General features: G+C 43.7%; 1 protein-coding gene across 1 annotated transcript in view; it reads right to left on the reverse strand.

Annotated features, from left to right (window-relative positions):
- Positions 1-25,915, reverse strand: part of LOC126162888 (transcription factor Dp-1) — a 235,072-nt gene that overhangs the window by 31,175 nt on the left and 177,982 nt on the right. Inside the window, exon 8 of the mRNA XM_049919688.1 lies at positions 13,978-14,126. Coding sequence (XP_049775645.1) covers positions 13,978-14,126 — 149 coding nt within the window. The remainder of the gene's footprint in view (positions 1-13,977; positions 14,127-25,915) is intronic.

Below are 25,915 nucleotides of genomic sequence, written 5' to 3' on the forward strand. Positions count from 1 at the left end.
TGCCAGTCTACATTTTATATCCTCTCTACTTCGACCATCATCGGTTATTTTACTCCCTAAATAGCAAAACTCCTTTACTACTTTAAGTGTCTCATTTCCTAATCTAATTCCCTCAGCATCACCCGACTTAATTTGACTGCATTCCATTATCCTCGTTTTGCTTTTGTTGATGTTCATCTTATATCCTCCTTTCAAGACACTGTCCATTCCGTTCAACTGCTCTTCCAAGTCCTTTGCTGTCTCTGACAGAATTACAATGTCATCGGCGAACCTCAAAGTTTTTACTTCTTCTCCATGAATTTTAATACCTACTCCGAATTTTTCTTTTGTTTCCTTTACTGCTTGCTCAATATACAGATTGAATAACATCGGGGAGAGGCTACAACCCTGTCTTACACCTTTCCCAACCACTGCTTCCCTTTCATGCCCCTCGACTCTTATAACTGCCATCTGGTTTCTGTACAAACTGTAAATAGTGTTTCGCTCCCTGTATTTTACCCCTGCCACCTTCAGAATTTGAAAGAGAGTATTCCAGTTAACATTGTCAAAAGCTTTCTCTAATATGGGTAAACAACAAAAATCTACTCACTAAGCGGCAGCATGGGAAACACACAAATGATACAGGAATGTGCAAGCTTTTGGAACCAATGGCTCCTCCTCGTCCAAGTCAGAAGAATTGAAGGAAAATGAAGCAATGAAGAAAGTGGGGAGGATTTCATGAAGGATGGCTCTCATTTCAGGGCAGGGTTTGAGGAAGTCGTATCCCTGCTGGAGAGCCACATTCAGAGTCTGATCCAGTCCCAAAAAAGTATCCTGTCACAAGTGGGACACTTTTGGGGTTCTTCAGTGGGAGGTTCTGGGTTTGAGGGGATGAGCAAGTGGCTGTGGTAATTTCCTTCTGTACCAGGTCAGGAGGGTAGTTGCGGGATGCGAAAGCTGTTTTCAGGTTGTCGGTGTAATGGTTCAGGGATACCGGACTGGAGCAGATTAGTTTGCCACAAAGACCTAGGCTGTAGGGAAGGGACCGTTTGATGTGGAATGGGTGGCAGCTGTCATAATGGAGGTACTGTTGCTTGTTGGTGGGTTTGATGTGGGCGGACGTGTGAAGCTGGCCATTGGACAGGTGGAGGTCAACGTCAAGGAAAGTGGCATGGGATTTAGAGTAGGACCAGGTGAATCTGATGGAACCAAAGGAGTTGAGGTTGGAGAGGAAATTCTGGAGTTTTTCTTCACTGTGAGTCCAGATCATGAAAATGTCATCAATAAATCTGTACCAAACTTTGGGTTGGCAGGCCTGGGTAACCAAGAAGGCTTCCTCTAAGCGACCCATGAAAAGGTTGGCGTACGAGGGGGCCATCCTGGTACCCATGGCTGTTCCCTTTAATTGTTGGTATGTCTGGCCTTCAAAAGTGAAGAAGTTGTGGGTCAGGATGAAGCTGGCTAAGGTAATGAGGAAAGAGGTTTTAGGTAGGGCGGCAGGTGATCGGCGTGAAAGGAAGTGCTCCATCGCAGCGAGGCCCTGGACATGCGGAATATTTGTGTATAAGGAAGTGGCATCAATGGTTACAAGGATGGTTTCCGGGGGTAACAGACTGGGTAGGGATTCCAGGCGTTCGAGAAAGTGGTTGGTGTCTTTGATGAAGGATGGGAGACTGCATGTAATGGGTTGAAGGTGTTGATCTACGTAGGCAGAGATGCGTTCTGTGGGGGCTTGGTAACCAGCTACAATGGGACGGCCGGGATGATTGGGTTTGTGAATTTTGGGAAGAAGGTAGAAGGTAGGGGTGCGGGGTGTTGGTGGGGTCAGGAGGTTGATGGAGTCAGGTGAAAGGTTTTGTAGGGGGCCTAAGGTTCTGAGGATTCCTTGAAGCTCCGCCTGGACATCAGGAATGGGATTACCATGGCAAACTTTGTAAGTAGTGTTGTCTGAAAGCTGACGCAGTCCCTCAGCCACGTACTCCCGACGATCAAGTACCACAGTCGTGGAACCCTTGTCTGCCGGAAGAATGACGATGGATTGGTCAGCCTTCAGATCACGGATAGCCTGGGCTTCAGCAGTGGTGATGTTGGGAGTAGGATTAAGGTTTTTTAAGAAGGATTGAGAGGCAAGGCTGGAAGTCAGAAATTCCTGGAAGGTTAGGAGAGGGTGATTTTGAGGAAGAGGAGGTGGGTCCCGCTGTGACGGAGGACGGAACTGTTCCAGGCATGGTTCAATTTGGATAGTATCTTGGGGAGTTGGATCATTAGGAGTAGGATTAGGATCATTTTTCTTCGTGGCAAAGTGATATTTCCAGCAGAGAGTACGGGTGTAGGACAGTAAATCTTTGACAAGGGCTATTTGGTTAAATCTGGGAGTGGGGCTGAAGGTGAGGCCTTTGGATAGGACAGAGGTTTCGGATTGGGAGAGAGGTTTGGAGGAGAGGTTAACTACTGAGTTGGGGTGTTGTGGTTCCAGATTGTGTTGATTGGAATTTTGAGGTTTTGGAGGGAGTGGAGCTGGAAGTGGGAGATTGAGTAGATGGGAGAGACTAGGTTTGTGTGCAATGAGAGGAGGTTGAGGTTTGCTGGAATGGTTGTGAAGGGTGAGTGAGTTGCCTTTCCGGAGGTGGGAAACCAGGAGATTGGATAGTTTTTTTAGGTGAAGGGTGGCATGTTGTTCTAATTTGCGGTTGGCCTGTAGGAGGATGCTCTGAACAACCGGTGTGGATGTGGGAGAGGAAAGATTGAGGACTTTTATTAGGGACAGGAGTTGATGGGTGTGTTGATTGGCTGAGTGGATGTGTAGGTGAAGGATTAGGTGGGTGAGGGCAATGGATTGTTCGGTTTGGAACTGGTATAGGGACTGATGGAAAGGTCACCATAAGAATAATACGAATATAAACATTTTGCCATGTATTCTTTCGTGTTTGCTGCTATCTCATTTAAATCCTGTCTGCCTAATAAACTATGAAACTAGAGTGAGACAACACAAACGCGGAAGTATACACATATGTCATGTTCATATTCGTATTATTCTTAAGCCTAATAGTGATACAGTCAGAAATAAAGCGCAGCAATTGACTAGATTTTTAAATCCAAGGGACTCTAATTTCTGTGCAGAAAATAATGTACTAAATAGGCGCTTGCAAAGATTTTCAAACGGAGAAAATTTTTTCGCAAAACTCCCGTTCAGAACATCTTCTATCATACGCAATTTATTATTTGGTTCTTGTTGATCATTATCAAAGAAAGCAGCAGTGTAAATAACATCAAATAGCAGTCTCTTGCCATTGTTTCGCTACTGAGACAATTACTCTCTCTTTTTTTTTTTATTGTAAGCGGCGGTAGCACGCACAAAAGCAAACCATGCCGCGAGCGGCGACAGGTCGTGAACATTCATTATCGGAATGCGACAAACAATGCATGACACAGTACAGTAATGCATTTTCAGCTTAGAGTGACGAAAACACCCATAACAAAGAGAACGGCAATTATCAGATCAAAGAAAAATAAGCAATCAATTCAAACCAGACGAAGCACGTGAAAAACGAAGGGTACCCCTATAAATAAGGACGGAGCGCCTGACGCATAGCAATGGCTTCATGGTAAAGCTTAACTGCTAAGCTTACGGCTCGAACCAAACTACTGTAGCTGTATCGTCATTCATTCAACCTGAATTGTGTCTCATATTACAATGGACCAACTTTGTTTCGATTTGAAGGTGCGGCCTAAAACTTTTCTCTCCCCTTGAATTTCGAGTCCCAAATTTCAGCTGCGGCTTAGATTCGGGAAATTTTTTTTCCCCTTTATTTCGAGTCTCATTTTTCTGGTGCGGCTTAGATTCGAGTAAATACGGTACTCCACTGCAGTGTAACTGATAGAGCACAAACAACAAACATTTAATAACCAATATATGAAAAGGATAGTTGCTACTCATCATATAGCAGGGATGCCAAGTCGCAGAAAGCCACAACAAAAAGACTGTTGGAAAGTTAGCTTTCAGCTAACAAGGCCTTTGTCAGAAGTAGACAACATACACACACCCATGTAAACATAACTAACACACACATGACCACAATCTTCGGCAACTAGAGCCAGACTGTGAGCACCCGAGGATTATGGGAAAGGCAACTGGGTGGTGGCAAGGAGGCGACTGGAACGGGGAGGGGAGCAGGAGTTAGCAGGGTAGAGGTTGGAGATGGTAAAGCGCTACTGGGAGCCTGCAGGGTAGAGGTTGGAGATGGTAAAGCGCTACTGGGAGCCTGCAGGGACGAGATGGAGAGTGGGCAACTAAGTGCAGTTGGCAGGTTAGACGGAAGGCGGGGTAGAGTGGGTGGAGTTAGTAGAAAAGGAGAGAAGTAAAAGAACTGGGTGCATTGGTGGAATAGAGGGTTGTGTTGTGCTGGAACGGGAACAGGGAAAGGGGCTAGATGGGTAAGGATGACAACTAATGAAGGTTGAGGCCAGGAGGGTTATGGGAACGTAGGCTATATTGCAGGGAGAGTTCCCACCTATGCAGTTCAGAAAAGCTGGTGCTGGTGCAAAGGATCCAGCTGGCACAGACTGTGAAGCAGTCATTGAAATGGAGTATATTGTGTTAGGCGGCGGGCTCGGGAACAGGGTGATGCACTTGTTTCTTGGTCACAGTTTCTCAGTGACCATACACGCATTGTTGGTTGTCACGGCCACATAGAATGAAGCACGGTGGCTGCAGATTAGCTTGTAGATCACATGTCTTTCAGGTAGCCCTACCTTTGGTGGGATAGGTGATGTTTGTGACAGGACTGGAGTAGATGGTGGTGGGAGGATGTATGGGGCAGGTCTTGCATCTAGGTCTATTACAGGGATATGTGCCACGAGGCCAGGGAGGTGGGGTTTTACAGGTATGGACAATATGAGGGATTAGCGAGTTAGTGAAAGGTGAAAACCAGCTGAAATTCGCTTGAAGTTGCAATGAGATCAAATGAAAAATAAAAATACTTGTTAAGTGGGTTGTACATCTGTGTGTTGGTAAGTGTCAAAAGGAGGACAGCAGAAGTGACTAGATTCTACATTGTTTATGTATTTTTACGTATTTTTTCCACTATCATGGATCCTTGCTCCTTCCATCTACATCAATACAGAAAAGCTTCCTTATCCCTAGCCAGATTAGAGCCCCAGATACTGTTCCTGTGTTGTTGCTTGGTCCATGGAATCCCCCCAAATGACCTTACCATCAAATTACCCATCTATGTCTACCACCATTCCTTCCACAATGACCTCCATCTGTTCAGATTCCACTAATCCTTAGTCCTCAACAACACAGTCCTGCAAAACCAAATCAATCAGGCCCAAACCACCTTGCAATACCTTCTGTCCATCCATAAAATTCTCCTTCTATGCAATCCCGAATTCCTGCATCCCATAACACACATTGAAAATCTTGCCCTCCACGAACTAGATCAACATGCACAATGTCACCCCAAAAACTCTCCAACCTGCTCACTTCCTACTCCAGCCATCTCTACAACAACCTCCAAACCTCCCCCACATCCCCTTATAGCTGACAAGCCCTGTCTCGCACACCTACTACACTTACCCAATCCTTCAAAATTCCCTCCCACCACCACATAGAATACAGATCCGAAACAAAGTAATGAAACAAACACCTTAGCCCTGAAGAAGTATCAGTCCTTTCCAAAGGCCTCACCTTTTGTCCCATCCCAAATTCAATAATGTAGGACTTGTTAAGGTCCTTCTCTCTTTCTCCCAGTCCCTACAATGGAAACACTTTTTCACCAGCAACCCTACCAATCAAGCTCAACCAAAGAGCAATGTTGAACCCTGCCTGACTCAGTTCACCCCGAGCCAACCACCATCCACCACCACTGCCCCCAAATCACATCCTGTTAACTTTCCAGTATTTCTTAACCTTGAACCTTGCCTCACCACCATTCCCCAAATCCCTTAACATGCAAACTAACCTTACATCTGCAGAAAGATCAGCAATTTACCACCTAAAAACTGATCCCAACCTCATAATCCTACCTGCTGACAAAGGCTCCACTCCAGTTGTTTTGAATTGCAAGGATTATCTGGTAAAAGGAATCAGCGAGCTGTCAGATACATCCAGCTACAAATGCTGTCACAGTGACCCCATTCCAGAAATCCAGCAGGATCTCCAGTTTCTCCTCAAATCCTTAGGCCCATCCCTGCACACACTTCCTAACGTTTATTAACCCCAACACCCAAAATGCCCAATTACGACCAGTTACTGTGCATCTCCCCCCACCGCCGAACATGACGTCCTTCATTTCAATGACTGCTTCACAGCCTGTGCCATCTGAATCCTTCCCATCAACACCAGCTTTTCTGAACTGCGCAGGTGGGAATTCTCCCTGCAATATATTCCACGTTCCCATAACCCTCCTGGCCTCAACCTTCGTTAGCCATTGTCCTTACCAATCTAGCCCCTTTCCTGTTCCCATTCAAGCACTACACAGCCCTTTGTTCCATCAATGCACCCAGTCCTTTTACTTCTCTCCTTTTCTGCTAACCCCACCCTCTCCACTGCCCTCCATCTAACCTCCCGACTGCACCTAGCTGCCACACTCTCCATGTCATCCCTGCACGCTCACAGCAGCACTTTACTGTCCCTGACCTCTACCCTGCTATCCCTCCCCCTCCCTGCCCCAGCCTCCTCCTTACCCCCAACCGGTTGCATCTTCCATAATGCTCTGCTGCTCGTGGTCTCGCTCTAGCTGCCAGAGACTGAAGTCACATCTGTGTTAGTCGCGTTTGCGTGTGTGTATGTTGTCTACTTTTGACAAAGCTAACTTTCCGACAGTCTTCTTGTTGTGGTTTTCTGCGACTCAGCATCTCCACTGTATGGTGAATGGCAACTACCCTTTTCATATATTGTTAATTCCATCCTGGATTTCCCATTATTTAAAAATTTAATAAACAAACTTCATTTTTTTGTGGGGCTATAAGCAAGCAAAGGTTACTGAAGTTTGACACAATGTTTAAAATTTGTTGGAAGCTCCTAAGTGCTCTCAGTCTGAAATATTGGATGAATATAGCTTGGGTGAGTTACTACAGCTCAAGTCAGAAAGATAGTTTATAACATTAATGCCTAACTTGTTTTGTTAAACTGTTAATCTAGTGTACACTTCCTAACGAGTAGATTATGACAGTGTTTTAATTTGGTCAAATATTATATGAAACGTTGAAGAGCATATTTTTGTTGCCACAGAAAGAAGCAACCTGCAACTCTGACCTGGTGACAGTTTTAGCTGTTTAGTAATATAGATAGTTCCTTAGTAATGCTAGCAGAACGTGACTGACAGAACAACAATACTCAGTTACATTAATATAATCGAGTGTGATGGCTCTATGACATAGGCTTCAGTGTGGATGCTCAACTACCATTCAAACCTCTATGGAAATCAAGAATTTGCAAGTACGAAGTGTACCAGATGAGGCACACTAAAATGCAGCTTGCAATAAGTTGATAAATTGGGTTGGATGGGAGGCATGTGCAGGTAGTCAAGTCAGTTAAAGCAACCTTTCTAGAGAAGTGGAGCATACATGTTCAAGTCCAGGTCTGGCACATATTTTTGTGTCGCTGCAATACCGCAATTCCCCAGGTGGCTAGGTGACATCATTTCCAACCTACCCCTTTCCCTTTCTTCCCCTTCTTCTATTTCAGAAAATTAAGTACAGCCTGGCCATGCCCAACAGAACAGAAAACACTAATTTTTTATTTAAATGCCACGATCAAAATAAAGAGCATGTATGATAGAACTGATGAAAAAGTTACCACAGATAGATATTAATGATGGGTTGAACCAACATAAATTTGACAGTTATTCTACAACAATTCACTTAAGAGCGAACCCCAGGATCAACATACTTCTTTGGGGACAGCAGCTTGCTCATAACACAATAGAAAGGACAAAGGACACATATGGCCTTGTCAGTGCACAGCTACATGTCAGTGAGCTCCTGTAAAACAATGTTGTGAAAGTAAGGCAGCGGATCCCAAAGAGCAAATACAATTTAAAAAGCTGTGGGAAGACAAGAGGTTAATTACAGAAAAAACCAGGGAAAAAAATCACTAATTTCTTATGCCAGATTATACAGATATATTGTTTAATGCACACGCGCACATGCACTCTCACCAGCATTACGTACATTTGTTCAGACTTAAGAGTTGAGAATAATCTCGTATGTACACATACCAAAAATGTCTTTAGTACTTTAACCATCTCTTCACTTCTCACTAGACCTGATCTTTTTTTTAAAAAGCATTATTGGCACAGCTTGGGTGAGGCATGAGCCATTTATATTTACGTAGTTTCCAGAAAGCAGATGACACAGCAGAAAGATAGTGTGGGTAATTTTTTTAATTTCTTACATTATTTACACTGCATATAAACCAAAATGAATATTGCATGCATGAGAAAAGGCAAAGGAAAATTTGGAATTGAGAAAATAAAATTCCAAGAATGGACTGTACTTAGCAGCATCCACGAAGACTCTGCAAAGACCTTTCCAAGAAGGGATTGTAATTCAGGCACACAGGACATCGTTATGCATGGTTTGCTTTAAAAGTGTCCAAAGAGAGAGAACCTTTTATGAATGTAAACAGTGCTTGTTTTTCTACAGAAACATTAAAACAAGCATGTAAATGTAAAAAAGTGGCATTTATAAAGTGTGTAAGATGCCAAGAAAATTAGTTTCCCAATTTTACAATAGTTATTGCCCAAGCACCTGTAAGGGAACTGTAATATATTGAAAGTATATAACTTTATGTTTGAAGTTTTTGTGTATGCCTTACTATGCCTTCCCAGAAATTTATTTGCCATCCTAAATTTTCCTTTGCCTTTCCTTTTCATGCATTTTATGAAGATATTAGTAAATACAATACACTGAGCACAATTTCGGTATATTAGCAGTGTAAGCAATGTAAAAATTGAAAAACTTTTCTGCATAGAGACTTGACCCTATGGATCATTGTTCTGTACTCTTTCCACTGTGCTAACAGCTGCCTGGACACCACGCACACAAACACCTCATGTCACACCTAAACCACACTACGAATGATGTTCTTTCTAGACACTCAACTATCTGGCACTCCCTCTTCTGTCACTTTGATGCCTGGACGAGCTCTGCAGATACCATAAATCTGGACACAATCTATGACGATGAGTAGGTGCAAACCCTCAAGCATTTAAATAAATCAAGTCACATACAAAATTATATTTGTACACTATCAAATTGTGTGGCTTATTGGAGCCAATTATGAAACTTTTAGTACATAGTTACTTACAAAAAGCAAAAAATCACAGTTTGTATATGAACGCAGACCTTCACAAAGGTGTTTAAATAGCTCTACAAATATTTATCAAGTACTCAATCCCTCCTCTCCCACTGTCTCAGATTTTGAAAATCAGGTGGTACTGTGTGCCTTTATGTTGAACATAACTATGTCCCACCAAACCCCCAACAGACCACAAGCAGAAGGTGAAAAGTATTTGTAGTGGGCGCACGAATAACGCTGTGTGGCATATTTTGACATTTTGTAGAACCACGTGGAATAATGTTGTGTATGGAAGTCTGGATTGCCTGCCGTAATAGCTGACCTGTTTACTGTTTGAGGTCAGCACTGAACAGCGAGTAAAGAGAGAGAGTTTTCATGCTCTATGTTACAAGAATGGCCAAATGTAGCATGATGACACTGCCAATTGTTTGAAACATGCAAATAAGGCACAAAAATGGAAAATTAACATCGGCAACTGGCAGAATATTAAGAGGAAATAGCTTTGTGATGTTGGATTAGGACATAAATCACAAAAAGAAAAGGTAGCCTCCAACGCAGGTATATGGAATAAAGATGTATGGGTTTTTTAAAAAGACATATGTATATAGAGTAGCATAGGCCCTCTAGAGTACACTGCTCTGACGAAGTACATTATGCGCATCTTCTGAAAACATTGCAGTAAGAATACGTAACATGAGTAAAATTAAGTACAGTTCTGTAGTTATCATTGACGAAAAAAATAATACACAATCTGAGCACTGCTGTATTATTAAAAGAGAATGTGAAATATGATAATCTAGTTGAATATTGGGTAGTAATATTGATTGTTTGCATGATTCAGGATCTTGCATGCAATCCCGAAGCAAGCTCAAAAAATGGGGCAAGAGCATAAACCCGTAAATTAGTTAATGCTGTACAAAGAATATCACGCCTTTATGTATGATGAGCAGTCTACTTACTTCATAAAATCAAGGAAATAGGCAAGCCAGCCAGACGAAAGAACAGTAAGACAGAAGATACTTCACAGAAACAAGCTACTTTCAAATACACAGTCCGTTCAGAAGAAGTGTGTCAAAAAATGATGAATACAGACTCTTTGACATAAACTAAAAGCTAGAATGACCACTCCTGAAGACAGCCGAGAGAACACATTTCAATAGGCCACATGTCATATCAAATGATAACAAGGCTCTGATTCGGGAACACATTTCGAGTTCCCCAGAGCACATGAAACATTAAAGCAGCAATAAATCCTCAAAAGAATGTCTGCACCCCAATCTCAACTTCTACTCAATGTATTGATCATTTACCAAAAATTTTCCTGATGGATCAATAAGTAGGTCAGCCTATCAAAGTGAGTTTCAAACAGGTTTTAATTTGTGTTTCAGGACACCTAGGTCATATACTTGCAGACAGTGCGATTTGTTGTTTCACAAAATGATCGCAGCTTCTGGCAAAACAGAACTGCATAACACCAGACTTGAGTATCAGTTGCATAACACAAAAGCAGACCAAGCATTCAAAGTGATAAAATCGATATGGAAATGGCTAAAAGGAACAGCAATATACATGTAATGTGTGTTGACCTACAACAGGTTTTATTTTGTCATACGTTGATGCATTCCACGATACTCTACTAGACAACTGTTGTATAATTTCACGGTATATGGCACTGGTACCGGAAACATCACAGTAAATTTGTGGAATGAATTCACTGCAAGGAGAGGTTCAGTGGGAATCATTTCCTGTCAGCCTAAATTTGTGACTAACAATTATAGTATGTTTGAGGAAGGTATGGAACACAAACTAATTATATGGTCTGACCACTGGCAGAACAACTGGACAGTTTTAGTGCTTTATTAGTAGCCTGTCAGCGGCAAGTATTTACATAAGTACATCAGGAGTTTTTATGCTAAGGTCTTAGTTTCCTACCTTGTAACAGCAACTTCACAGGATCAAGAAAAGAAAGAATCAAGAAATATGATTACTTCAGAATGGAAGTATGTCATTGCTGAGGCCTTTGTCAACCCTATAAAACTGACCATTCAGATGATGATGTTCAAGGACTTAGGATCCACTGAGTTGGTTTTAACAAAGCCACATGCTTTGAAAATTGATGATGTACTCTGGTTGAAGCTGTGTAGTGATGGTCCTCGAGGCGTAAGCTTGCGTCGTAGTCACAATGTGCTTTGCCCATGGCAACAACACTGTATTCTAAAAAATGGTTATAAATATTAAATAAAAAACTTTCTGTTGCCTTCTGGTCTTTGGCTTCCCTACAATGGGGCGCTGAAACTTCATAAGGAGAAGAAAAGGGACCTACCTGACATGATGAAATACATGGAGCTAAAATACAGGCATTATTATGAAAACTTGCAGTGTGAAAACTGAGTTTAATGTATCAGATTTGTCACATAACTTGATAAAAACTATTATCTTTTTCAAGACCAAAGTAATCAGTTTACAATAAATATAAATACTTCAGGTGAAGATGATATAATTGCAGAAATGTAGAAGCACATAGATGAGCAGTCCCGGCAGAGTATCATCCAGATCATTCAAGACATTTGGAAAACAGAGGACTTGCCAGAGGGATGCATCTCAGCTGTGATCCACCCACTACACAAGAAAGGAAGTAAGACTGACCTCAACAACTACAGAGGCATCTTCTTGTTGCTTATAACCTACGAGTTCTTCTCTAAAGCTCGGAAAAATAGTGTCACCAAACAGCTAGACTCCCAACTAGGTGAATACCAGGTTCTGTGTGAGTAGGTCCTGCACAGAACAGATTCAAAACATCAAGACCATCCTCTCATATAAGAGCCGAGGGGAGGACACCTCTGGGTAGCCATTATGGTACACTTCCAAAAGGCATATGACTCAATAGATCGGCAGACCCTCTTTTCTACCCTGTGGGAACTAGGCCTAGATGGGAAGACTACCAGACTGGTCCAAGCTACCCTGAAGAACACCACCTCCAAAGTCAAGTTCAGGCACGAACACACAGTGAGCTTTCCCATCCAGACAGGAGTCAGGCAGAGGGATGGCCTCTCTTGCATCCTCTTCAACTGTATTGAGGAGAAAATCTTAAGAGAGTGGACTTCCACATTGTCATGAGAAGTAGGACTGAAGCTTGGGTACAAGAAAGACAACCTCAATGGTCCCTGTCTAGCCTTTGCTGATGAACTCATCCTACTGGCCAACAGTATGGAGGAGGCTACTCACCAACTACAGAGCCCCTACAGTGTTGTAAAAACTGGCTTGAGGGTCAACATACAGAAGACTGAGTTTATCACCAATATCAAGCAGGCTTCTTCTACAACCCCACTAGGAAACAATACTATCTGTAAAGTTCCTGCAGTCAAGTACTTGGGAGAGTGGATCTCAGCATGCAAAAGTGAAACCTTGACCATAGATGCCAGGGTGCACCAAGTTAGAGAGGGGCCTATCATTCCTGGAAGAACATCTATACCTCCCAGTACCTATCCACGAACACAAAGCTGAAGCACTACAACTTGGTAGTAACACCCTCTGCACTCCATGCATCTGAGTGCCTCTTGATGAATCTAAAGGGCCCACTCAGGAAACTAGAACTTAAAGAGAGGAAGATCCCGAGGAGAATACTAGGACCCATAAGAGAGGAAGATGGTACCCACAGAATCGGGCACAATAATGAGCTCTATGAACATCAGGAAGACATAGTCACATGTATGAGGAAAAGGTGACTGACTTTCTATGGGCACATGACCCACCTGAATCACTCCTGGATCACCAAAAGGATCCTCACAGCGACAAGTAGAGGATATGCGTCCACAGCCAAGTGGATCACCTTCTGTTAAATTAGACTTAGCGGAACTGCAGATCCCATTAAAGACGACTGAGAACCAAACTCAATACCAACAGGCCATCCTGCAGGGAGTGCTCCCACTGTGTCTCTCAAGCAAAAAGTGTACAGGCACCACCAGACCTAAGTGGACATATGAGAGGAAGCAGACTCAGAGCCAGAAGATGAAGGCATACTGTGCCAAGAAAAGGCAGAAGACCTGAGCTAAGAGTTAAGATGAGCCCCGTGGTCCCTAGTAGGCCTAAACTTTTTTTTGTTTTTTGTTTGTTTTGTGTGTGTGTGTGTGGGGGGGGGGGGGGGGGGCATTATTATTTCGTGTTTCGTGTCTTGCCATAATTTCCTTTCTTACAACTTTTAGATTCTACACAACCTGATCATCACAGCAGAATACAGAGTGCTCTGGAATAATGGTGTATGTCCATTGTCACACAGCATTTTAATATTTACTGATTTTCAAGAAATTTTAAAAAGCACAAACAAGTATTTTCAACAGTATGTATGTACAAACAATACAAATCTGCTATTACATTATTATTTTGCAATAATTCCAAGTAATTAACAGTTTTTGTCTGTTTCCTAAAAACTGCAAAATGTGCCACACATGATTCACTTATTTTGAATGTCAAATTAAAAACATGCCAGAATGCATATTTTTTCCACCACTGATTTCTACTTAGTTTGTACCATAATCTGTGCACGTAAAATAGCTATCACCTTCAGCAGTCGAAAGGCTGCCCCACAATTATATTACAGTAAGAACCTATTACAACTTTATGGTGTAAACTACAGAAACACCTTTACAAATAATTTGTGATTATGGTAACTATTTTTGCTATAGTGAAATCCTTACTTGTCATTTGATATACTGCAGTCAATAACAGTCTTCTTACTTGTGTTAACAATTATGAAAGGCAAGTGGATTGCAGAGTTTGGAAGTGGTGCACCACACTCTTCCTCCATTTTCTTGTTCCTCTCCACCAAATTTTTGAATGATATTTGCTGGAAGATAAAAATAAATTAGATTTAAGAATGACTTTCAACTTTTAAAAATCCATGTGCATGTAATTCACAAAGAGTTCTAACAGAAGTATGCGATGAGGATTTAACCTATTAAATATAACTGGTAAAAGAACAACCAGCTTCTATGGGAACTGGTGGTACAATTCTCTTCACCTTATTTTCAGTCCCACTGGACACACACGCATGTGCACACGCACACTCACATGCCCACAAAAAATGTAACATTCATTGTAGCCACTGGAATACTGCCACAGTAAGCCGTGTAAACAATTACTTAAAAATCAGAATTCTACTCCACCAATTACACATTAACAGTACCAACTGGAAATGAAGTCAGATATCACTTTGCTCAATAACGTAAATACAATGTTCAACTTTCATCTCTTCTCCACTCTATGGACTATGTCATAATAAGCATATTGTGACTTAAACCACTGTTTTCTATCTAACAGCAACAAACTTTATAGTGGCAATTTCAAGACGCACAGTATAGTTTTTGCCACCCAGAGACTTGTACTTTCATTCAATAATTAGTTGACAGCAACCAATGTACTACATGCTGAAACTATGTACTCCCCATGTGCCACAGAGTTTTAAACATTTCAATTTCACGGAGCTAAAAATTTGTAATTACAAAATAATATTAACTGCAATTTCAACTCTGTTTAGGATTGTATTTCGTAAGAGCTGGAGTAGGCGGTAGGAGGGGGTGGAGGAATAGGCGGTAAGAGAGGGTGGAGGAATAGAGGGTAGGAGGGGGTGGAGGAATAGGGAGAGGAGCAGGGGGATGGGAGTAGGAGTAGGGGGGAGGGAAGAAGGAGTAGGAGTAGGGGAGAAGGAGTAGGGGAGGGGGAGAAGGAGTAGGGGAGGAGTGGTGGGGGAAGGGGAGGAGGGGTGGGGGAGAAGCAGAAGTGGAGAAGAAGAAGAAGAAGAAGAAGAAGGGGAGGAGAGGAAGAAGAAGGGGAGGAGAGGAAGAAGAAGGGGAGGAGAGGAAGAAGAAGGGGAGGAGAGGAAGAAGAAGGGGAGGAGAGGAAGAAGAAGGGGAGGAGAGGAAGAAGAAGGGGAGGAGAGGAAGAAGAAGGGGAGGAGAGGAAGAAGAAGGGGAGGAGAGGAAGAAGAAGGGGAGGAGAGGAAGAAGAAGGGGAGGAGAGGAAGAAGAAGGGGAGGAGAGGAAGAAGAAGGGGAGGAGAGGAAGAAGAAGGGGAGGAGAGGAAGAAGAAGGGGAGGAGAGGAAGAAGAAGGGGAGGAGAGGAAGAAGAAGGGGAGGAGAGGAAGAAGAAGGGGAGGAGAGGAAGAAGAAGGGGAGGAGAGGAAGAAGAAGGGGAGGAGAGGAAGAAGAAGGGGAGGAGAGGAAGAAGAAGAGGGAGGAGAAGGGGTGAGAGGGGGGAGTAGGGGGCAGAGGGAGATGGAGGAGGAGGAGAAGCAGCAGGAGGAGGAGAAGCAGTAGGAGGAGGAGGAGGAGGAGGAGGAGGAGGAGGAGGAGAAGAAGCAGGAGGAGGAGGAGGAGGAGGAGGAGGAGGAGGAGAAGAAGGGGGAGAAAGAGAAGAAGGGGGAGGGGGAGAAGGAGAAGAAGAAGGGGGAGGGGGAGAAGGAGAAGAAGAAGGGGGAGGGGGAGAAGGAGAAGAAGAAGGGGGAGGAGAAGAAGAAAAAATGGTGGTTTTGGGCACAAACCACTGGTACTGAAAGTGTAGAAATTGTTTTGCAGATCCCTGGGATCCATGGAAATCACTCAAGGGTCCCTTTTTTAATAACTTTCTAATAAGTAACTCAAAAAGCAAAAAACAGAAATTTAAAAAGGTACAATAAGAGACCAGACAACAACCTTGTACACAAATAAGGCTGTATGCCAAACTCTGCAATGAAGGCCAACTGTAAAAAGTGTGATTGTAACATATCAATCAAACTGCCACTGTTCAATGTAAATATCCATTTAAACTTCATTCAGCCCTAAACTTTAGATATCACCATATTTTTTGCCTTAAACTTGTTTTCAGTATTTTATTGCTGGACAGAAAGGTGGGTTTAAAAAGGTAGGCCAAAGCCTTATAGCGAACGTGATTGCTCTGCTTTAGATGAACTTGATTGCTTAGCTTTGAACTCACCAACTAGCTGTTTTGCTAAAGGTGATTGTGGTAGTAATGAGACTGGTGCCAATGAAATCACCTCAAAAGAAGTTAGGTCAATTTAATGTTTCTACAAGCCTTCAAACAAAAATAGTTGCTAAAACAATTAAGAAGTATGACGAAAGATATATCTTTAGGATTCATGAACAACGATGCCAATCCTCAAAATGTTATCCTCCCTAAAACAGCTCTATGGTTTCCGCTAAAATGTGTTATTTAGATCCGTGGGCTTAAAAATAAAAAATGCTGCATTCTTTTTTCAAGCGTATGATGAAATCTTAAAACTGAAAATGTTCGTGTTTTTGAGGCTTCTTACTTAAGACAGCTCAATGTGGCGAAGCATACTCATTTTCAGAAAATCTTGTTATACTTTCTGCTATGATGATGGTAAAATGTATACCCGGTGAAAAATCAGTGAAAGAAAGGCTGGTAAAATTTATACCAGGTGAAAAATCTGTGAAAGAAAGGCTAAGATATCACTTTTGAATGACAGTAGCTCAGTGCATCAGAGATTTAGAGACCAATATAATGAATAAACTTACTTTTCATCTGAAGTGATACAAATTTTCCTTACAAGTGAGTGAATCTACCTACTGATCTGGACTCATCATCTTAAACGAATAGACGGGTATCAGAACAAGAACTTATCACTTGAGATATTTTTTTACGAAAATCTCTACCTATGCATACTACTGGAGTTGAAATATTTGGTTACCTTAAATTCTTTTTTTGAACAGAATAATATACCATGAGCTAACTGCTTTGATGTCTGTATCGATGAAGCAAAGATATAAATGGCATAGTTAATGAAGCTATACAGCTTAATAAAAATACTGTCAAAAACTGTTTTAGTAGCCACTGCATGAAACATAGGCAGTGACTTGATGGAGAGATTAGTATTTAATGTCCCGTCGACAATGAGACCACTGAAGATAGCGCACAAGCTTGGATTAGGGAAGGATGAGTAAGGAAACCAATCGTATCCTTTCAAAGGAACCATATCAGCAGTTTCCTGGAGCGATTAACGAAAATTGTGGAAATCCTAAATCTACACGGCCAGATGCAGGTTCAAAGCGTCATCCTCCTGAATGCCAAGTCTAATGTGCTTATCACTGCGCCACCTAGCTCAGCAGGGACTTGATGCAAATTAATTATCTGCAGTTATGAGTACCTCTTCATAAGGTCATCAAAACCATTAACTTCTTAAAATCTTGGCCTTAAAATAACTGTTTATTCAAAATAAGGCCAAGTTACGTGCACACACAGCTCTTCATACTGGTATCAGATGATAACCTGGAGTAAAAATTAAAATCCAGTTTTTTGGAGCTGTGGCACGAGGTTCATGTTTTTAAGATCACAACTTTGAATTGAAAGCCTGATTATTTGATAGAAGTAGCTAGCTTCAGATTTTTACAGAGATCAATGGCCTGAACTCAATCCTCCCAGGAAAGCAAATACAGGGTGTACATTAAGTCCATCAACACTTTCAATTATTTATTGCACAAAAACTAAACACTGTACAGATGTAATGCATATTGCATTTTGAAGAGAAACTGCGCAAGGTTTTTTTTTTTTTTTTTTTGGCGCAAAACTGCTATGGTCATTAGCGCCCGGTCTGTGACTTAGGGAACGGTAAAAAAATGAAAATGGAAAGCAGCAGCAATGGGAATGAAACTCAAAAAATTGGAGAAACTAAAAGCAGAAAGAAAGCTTAAAAATCCACTACAGAAAGGGGTTGGTTGTTCCCAAAAAGAGCTTCAAATGACTGACGTCATCTCACTGGCACTAATAAACTCGAGAACGCGATCGGCCGCGTGACATCTGCTAAAATGGACAATATCTCAGGCGACAGCTGTAGACGGGCGCGTAACGGAGTAAAATAGGGGCACTCAATTAAAAGGTGTCTTACCGTCCACAGCTGAGAGCAGTGGGGACAGAGTGGGGGAGGATCGCTGCTTAAATGATGTCGATGGCTGAAAGGACAGTGCCCTATCCGGAAGCTAGTTAAAATTACCTCCTCCCAACAACGCGTTCGGGAGGAAGAGGTCCAAGCACAGGGAAGAGCTTTCACGTCCCGCAATTTATTATGGGGAAGTGTTGACCAATGTGCGTGCCATAAAAGAACAACACGACGACATAAAACGCTCCGTAGATCGGTAAAGGGAATTGATCGAATAGCTGGCCAAAGAAGAGAGACTGCAGCCTTGGCCGCTATATCGGCCGCCTCATTGCCACAGATACCAACGTGTCCTGGGAGCCGCAGGAACGCCACAGAGACGCCCCCCAAATGGAGCAAGCGCAGGCAGTCCTGAATCCGGTGGAACAGAGAGTGGACAGGGTAGAGAGCTTGGAGACTGAGGAGAGAGCTGAGAGAATCTGAACAGATAACATATCCGCTGATGGCGGCGGATGTATTGGACAGCCTGGAGAACAACGTAATGCTCCGCAGTATAAACCGAATACTGGTCGGGAAGCCGAAATCGATTTGGGGTGTCCCCAACAATATAGGCACTCCCTACACCTAACGATGTTTCCGACTCATCAGTATAAATAAATGTGGCTTCCTTAATTTGTGCACATAGAGCAGCAAATGCCCGACGATAAACAAGTGAAGGGGTACCATCCTTGGGAAATTGACAAAGGTCACGGAGCAGGCAGATCCGGGGACAGAGCCAAGGCGGTGCTGTACCCCAAGTTGTCAAGAAGGTTTTAGGAAAGCGGAAGGAAAGAGAATGGAGCAGTTGACGGAAGTGGACTCCCGGTGGTAGTAGGGAGGAAGGGCGGCCTGCATACCCTACATCCAAGGAGGCGTAGAAAAAAATGTCATGGGCTGGATTAGCAGGCATGGAAGACAGATGGTTAGCATAATGACTCAGAAGGACAGCTCGCCGATTGGACAGCGGAGGTTCAGCAGTCTCAGCATAAAGGCTTTCCACAGGGCTGGTGTAAAAAGCTCCAGACACTAAACGTAATCCACGGTGGTGAATAGAGTCGAGACGCCGAAGAATAGACGGCCGAGCAGAGGAGTAAACTATGCTTCCATAGTCCAATTTCGAGCACACTAAGGCGCGATAGAGGCATAGAAGGACCACTCGGTCCGCTTCCCAGGAGGTACCATTCAGGACACGGAGGGTGTTGAGGGATCGCAGACAGTGAGCCGAAAGATAGGAAACGTGGGAGGACCAGCACAGTTTTCTGTCAAACATAAGACCCAAGAATTTGGTGACGTCCGAAAACGGAAGGTTGACAGGTCCTAGATGTACGGAGGGCGGAAGAAACTCCTTACGTCGCCAAAAATTAACACAAACGGTCTTACTGGGAGAAAAACGGAAGACGGGTTCGATGCTCCAAGAGTGGAGGCGATCGAGACATCCTTGAAGACGTCGTTCAAGAAGGCTGGTCCATTGTGAGCTGTAGTAGATCACAAAATCTTCCACAAAGAGGAAGCCCAAGACATCAGGAAGGAGACAATCCATAATCAGATTTATGACAATGGCAAACAGTACAACACTCAGCACGGAGCCATGGGGTACCCTGTTTTCTTGGGAGAAAGTACGTGAGAGAGTGGTGTTCACCTGCACTCTAAATGTGCACTCTGCCATAAATTCGTGAAGAAAAAGGGGCAGCCAACCTTGAAAGCCCCAAGAGAACAGTGTGCGGAGGATGCCTGTCCTCCAACAGGTATCGTATGCTCTCTCCAGATCAAAAAATATTGCTACTGTTTGGCGTTTCCGGAGAAAATTGTTCATGATATGAGTGGAGAGAGCAACAAGATGGTCAACTGCAGAACGATGCTTTCGAAAACCGTATTGGGCAGGTGTTAAAAGACTGCGGGACTCCAGCCACCAAGCTAAACGGTAATTCACCATACACTCCAAAACCTTACATACACTACTCGTGAGAGAAATGGGACGATAGCTAGAGGGGAGATGTTTGTCCTTTCCAGGTTTTGGAACAGGAACAAAGATAGCTTCCCGCCATCGTCTGGGAAAAGTACTGTCGGTCCAAATTCGATTATAAAGGCGAAGGAGGTAAAGCAGACTATGGCATGATAAATGCAGCAACATTTGGATGTGGATACCATCCGGTCCTGGGATGGAGGAGCGAGAAGAAGAGAGTGCATGTTGGAGTTCCCGCATGGAGAAAACAGTATTGTAGCTTTCGCGATTTTGAGAGGAGAAAGCAAGAGGTCGCACTTCCGCTGCACGTTTCTTCAGGAGAAACGCTGGCGGGTAATTTGAAGAGCTCGAAATCTCAGCAAAGTGTTGACCCAATGAGTTAGAAATTGCGACGCGGTCCACTAATGTATCATGCGCGACATTGAGCCCAGAGACCAGGGAGCAACTAGGCGCGCCTGAGAACTGTCAAATCCGACTCCAAACTTCCGAGGAGGGAGTGAAGGTGTTAAATGAGCTAGTAAAGAATTTCCAGCTTTCCTTCTTGCTATCGCGGATGACGCGACGGCATCGCGCTTGGAACTGCTTATAGCGGATACAGTTCTCCAAAGTAGGATGGTGGCGGAAAAAGCGAAGAGCATGTCGCCGCTCACGTATTGCGTCACGGCATGCCGCGTTCCACCAAGGAACTGGGGGGTGCCGGGCAATGCGGAGGTGCGTGGTATTGAATGTTCTGCAACTGTAAGAATAACGTCTGTAATATGTGCGACCTCATCGTCGACGCTAGGAAAGTGACGGTCATCGAATGTCGCTAGAGACGAAAAAAGTGTCCAATCGGCTTGGCCAAACTTCCAGCGTCGCGGGCGCATATATGGCTGTTGAGGCTGCAGTCTAAGGACACACGGAAAGTGGTCACTCGAGTGTGTATCATCAAGGGCGAACCATTCGAAGTGCCGAGATAGCGGAACAGTACCAACCGAAAGGTCCAAATGAGAGAAATTTGTCGTGGAGGGAGACAAAAATGTAGGGTCCCCAGTGTTGAGGCAAACTAGATCCGCTTGGTGGAAGACGTCTAGCAATAGTGAGCCACACGGACAAGGATGTGGAGATCCCCAAAGCGGGTGGTGGGCGTTGAAGTCCCCAACCAGCAAATAGGGGGGTGGAAGCTGACCAAGAAGATCAAGGAGATCAGCTCGTGCCATTGGTGTGGACGATGGAATGTATACAGTACAAAGAGAAAAGGTATATCCAGAAAGGGAAAGACGGACAGCGACAGCTTGGAAGGAAGTGTTTAAGGGGATTGGGTGATAATGGAGAGTATCATGCAGAAGAATCATGAGTCCTCCATGTGCTGGAGTGCCTTCAACAGAGGGGAGATCAAATCAGACGGACTGAAAATGGGGGAGAACAAAGCGGTCATGGGGACGCAGCTTTGTTTCCTGAAGACAGACCGGCGAGTAGGATCGTAAGAGGATCGACAATTCATCCCGATTGGCTCGAAGGCTGCGGATATTCCAGTGGATAATGGACATAGGGTGAACAGAAAATGGAGGAATATGACCAAGGTTGCCGTCAACTCAGCGACTGCTCAGAGCTTGCGACCGACAGCATGGAATGGCATTCAGCCGAAGGCAGAGGATCCTGATCCATAGGTTGTTCAGGAGCAGCTCCTGCCACCAGCGATCGGCCGGTTGATCGGCCACCAGCAGTGTGCCTCGGCGACACAGAAGACGGCCTAGGGCGATTACCGCCAGGTGGCGCTGTAGATGAGACACGCCTTGGCGGACAAGGAGATGAACTGGGTTTCTTACTAGCCTTCTTGGTAACATGATGTTTAGATGAAGGAGGAACCGATGGTTGTGAAGTTGCGGTACGTAAAAAATCTTTACGAGTATGCTCTTTTTTCGAAGTCTTGGTGTCTGACTTTTGGGCTCGAGATTTAGCAGAACCCAATGAAGGGCGAGCCATAGAGTGGGCAGGCGAAAGTGGGGAGGTTGAACAGGTGATCTTTGCGCTGGCCGATCTGACGACCATGGCACTAAAGGTAAGGTCACAAGTCTGCGTGGCTGCCTCCTTTGTTGGCCGAGGAGAGGCAAGGACAGTGCTGTATTTTCCTGTCTGAGGCATGGTGGGCTGTCGACTGGCGAGTAATTTTCGAGCAGCAAAGGTCGACACCTTTTCCTTCACTATGATTTCCTGAATGAGCTTTTCGTCTTTAAAAATGGGGCAATCTTGAGAGGAAGCAGCGTGGTCACCCATACAGTTGATGCAACGAGGGGATGGAGGTGGACAAACACCCTCATGGGCATCCTTGCCACACGTGACACATTTGGCCGGATTGGAACAGGACTGGCTGGGGTGATTGAACTTGACACCGATAGCAACGCTTAGGGTTTGGGATGTAAGGGCGAATGGAAATTATCTCATAGCCTGCTTTGATTTTCGATGGGAGTTGAACTTTGTCAAATGTCAAGAAGACAGTAGGGGTTGGAATGATCTTCGTGTCAACCCTTTTCATGACTCTATGAACTGCCGTTACGCCCTGGTCAGACAGGTAGTGTTGAATTTCCTCGTCGGATTATTCGTCGAGGGAGCAAGTATAAATGACCCCACGTGATGAATTTAAAGTACGGTGCGGTTCCACCCGGACAGGGAAGGTGTGTAGCAGTGAAGTACGCAGCAATTTTTGTGCCTGGAGGGCACTGACTGTTTCTAACAACAAGGTGCCATTTCGTAATCTGGAACAAGACTTTACAGGACCTGCAATTGCATCGACACCTTTCTGAATAATGAAAGGGTTGACTGTGGAGAAGTCGTGACCTTCGTCAGACCGAGAAACAACAAGGAACTGTGGCAACGAAGGAAGGACTGTCTGTGGCTGAGACTCATGGAACTTATGCTTGTGAGCTGACATAGTAGAAGATGAGGAAACCATTGCGAAAGTATCCCCCATGATTACCGGCGTCTCTGATCGCGCGCTCCTTCCTCGTGGGGGCCCTCTCTGAGGGCACTCCTGCCTTAGGTGATTGCTCACACCTCAGGTCACACCTCCCGACAAACGGACGGAGGGACTAATCGGCACTTTCGGAAGGTATCAGCTCGGGTAATCACCCCTCCCTGGGCCTGGCCGTTACCAGGGGGTACGTACGTGTCCTACCTGTCTACCTGGGGCGGGTAATTACGCGTTACCCCGTCACCGGCTACGCATGGAAATGCGTGGGTCGGCCTTCAGACACGCACAGGGATGAAAAGAGAGAGAGAGAAAGGAAAGAAGAGAGGTCTCAAACACCGCAGCGGAGAAAAGGGCAAAGAGAAGAGGTAAGGAAAAGAGAAGGACAAAGGAAGGACGAAGACTTGCAAGCGGAGAAAGCAAAGAATTCTTTACAGTTTCGAGCGTCCGTCTCCGGACGTAGGCACAAAACATACTCCCAGAGGGGGAGAAAGGGAAGGAAAGAGGCGGAGGTGAGGGGCCGGGGGGGGGGGGGGGGGGGGCGAAGATGGGGGATGGGGAAGGATGGGGGATGGGGAAGGATGTGGAAAGGGAAGGTATGCAGCCCGGAAAGGAAGGAAAGCCACATTAGCTCGGGGTCCCGTGCTTGCTACGCACGTATCCACAAAAGAGTTGTGGACCCCCTGGGGGGCGTGGGCTTCGTGTCTATCTTGGCCACAATAATGCATTCACTATGCTGTTTGTAGTAGCTTACCTGCACGCCTATTTTTTTATTCATTATTAAACCTACTCCTGCATTAACCCTATTTGATTTTGTATTTATAGCCCTGTATTCACCTGACCAAAATTCTTAATCCTCCTGCCACCGAACTTCACTAATTCCCACTATATCTAATTTTAACCTATCCATTTCCCTTTTTAAATTTTCTAACCTACCTGCCCGATTAAGGGATCTGATATTCCACGCCCCAATCCGTACAACGCCAGTCTTCTTTCTCCTGATAACGACGTCCTCTTGAGTAGTCCCCGCCCGGAGATCTGAATGAAGGACTATTTTACCTCAGGAATATTTTACCCACGAGGACACCATCATCATTTAACCATACATGTCAGCATAATAATATGAAACTTTTAAAGAACTGGCAACTCAATTAGTCATTGGAAGAAAAATTTAAATTGATTCTGGTGGAGTTCAAAAGATAAACATCCTCAACTGTCACAGTAGGCCATGTTGGTACTTCTACCATTTGCAACTGGATGATGATGAGATTTGGGTTTGTGGAGCACTCAACTGCGCAAACAAATTCCCAATCCTTTTCAATGTCCAGTCTCGCCACTTTCACGAATGATGAGGAAAACACAAACACCCTGTCGCCAGGACAAAATCCCCGACCTGCCTAGGAATCTAACCCGGGACCAAGTGACCCACAGGCAGCAATGCTAGCCACAAGACAAAGAGCTGCAGACTACCACATGCAACTGGAAACACGTGCAGCCTCTGTCAACAAAAATAAAGCCCACAACAGACTTTGTTCCAAATGACATGAGAATACATATTCCACCAATCAAGTCAATAATAATTATTGCATCACATAATCCTGACTACTGTCAATTTGAACAGAAACCAATGCATTCAGAACAAAATGCTGTATTTTATCGACTGAGACACACCTTAATTTTCAAGCAATTAAAAAACTGCCATATTTGTTATTGTATTGCGAAAGGCAGTTTAAAGAAATTCTTAGTTTATAAAACTGAACTGACTTTTAAAATACCTTATAGTATTCATTTGAACTTTCTTCTTCTTCTTCATCCTTGTCATATTGTCCTTTTCATATATAAGATGGTCTTCACTCCCATTGAGAGTATTACTTATGCTGCACTTCTTGAAAGATTTAACAATAATGTCTTCTCTCACTCTACACCACAACTGTTTTAGCCACTGACACTTGCTTGATTGTAGGTCGTTTTAAAGCTCCCTTCGGTGTGAATTCATATTGGGATTCATCCATCGTTCATTGTTCCACTCCACTCTCATACATACTTTAAATGGTTTATTTATCGAGACATCAAGAAGTTGCAATTGTGAAGCAAATCCTACCAGATTAACAGCAGGCTCTGTATTTGCCTGTCTCAGTTTCTCTTTCACAGACTTTTTCAAATGACTACTAAACTGATCTAGCACAAGAAGAGAATTCTTCAGTGAAGTGCCTTTCCTTCTCTCTGTTAATCCATAATTTCATACCAGCCTCATCCATCAAACCCTTGTTATGTGCATGAACAACATCTGACAGGATTTCAAAAGATTTTGGCATTGTTTTGCACTTGAAAATGATCACTAGATTAAATTTAGTACCAGCACAACAACATGAAAACACAGTAGTGTAGTGCATTTTCTCATGTACATGTGTTTTTATAATTACAGTTTTAGCAGCTTTCATAGTAACAGTTTTGCTATTCGGCACATCAAATTAAATAGAGCACAAGCCAAGCTCTGGCCAGTTCCAGCATTTTGATCTAGAGTTAAGCGGTCTATCCTATGTAGTTTTAGTTTTTATACACCTGATCGTGTTTAAGGAGGATTTAGATCTGAAAGGCATTTTCTTCTCTCAAAAGGGAGGGCATCTGTCACAGCAGTTTGTTTCATTCTTATTATGCCCAGTATTATAAGAGCAATTAGGGAACATTCCCAAGTGTCAATGAATGATCTTGACAAAACTTGGCACATGTCTAAACTCGGCAAAATAATGCAATAAATATTTTTTGTTTGCACCCAGTTACACTATTATGTGCCAAATT

The sequence above is a fragment of the Schistocerca cancellata genome, chromosome 2 (genome assembly GCF_023864275.1).
Source record: "Schistocerca cancellata isolate TAMUIC-IGC-003103 chromosome 2, iqSchCanc2.1, whole genome shotgun sequence".
Classification (NCBI taxonomy): domain Eukaryota; kingdom Metazoa; phylum Arthropoda; class Insecta; order Orthoptera; family Acrididae; genus Schistocerca; species Schistocerca cancellata.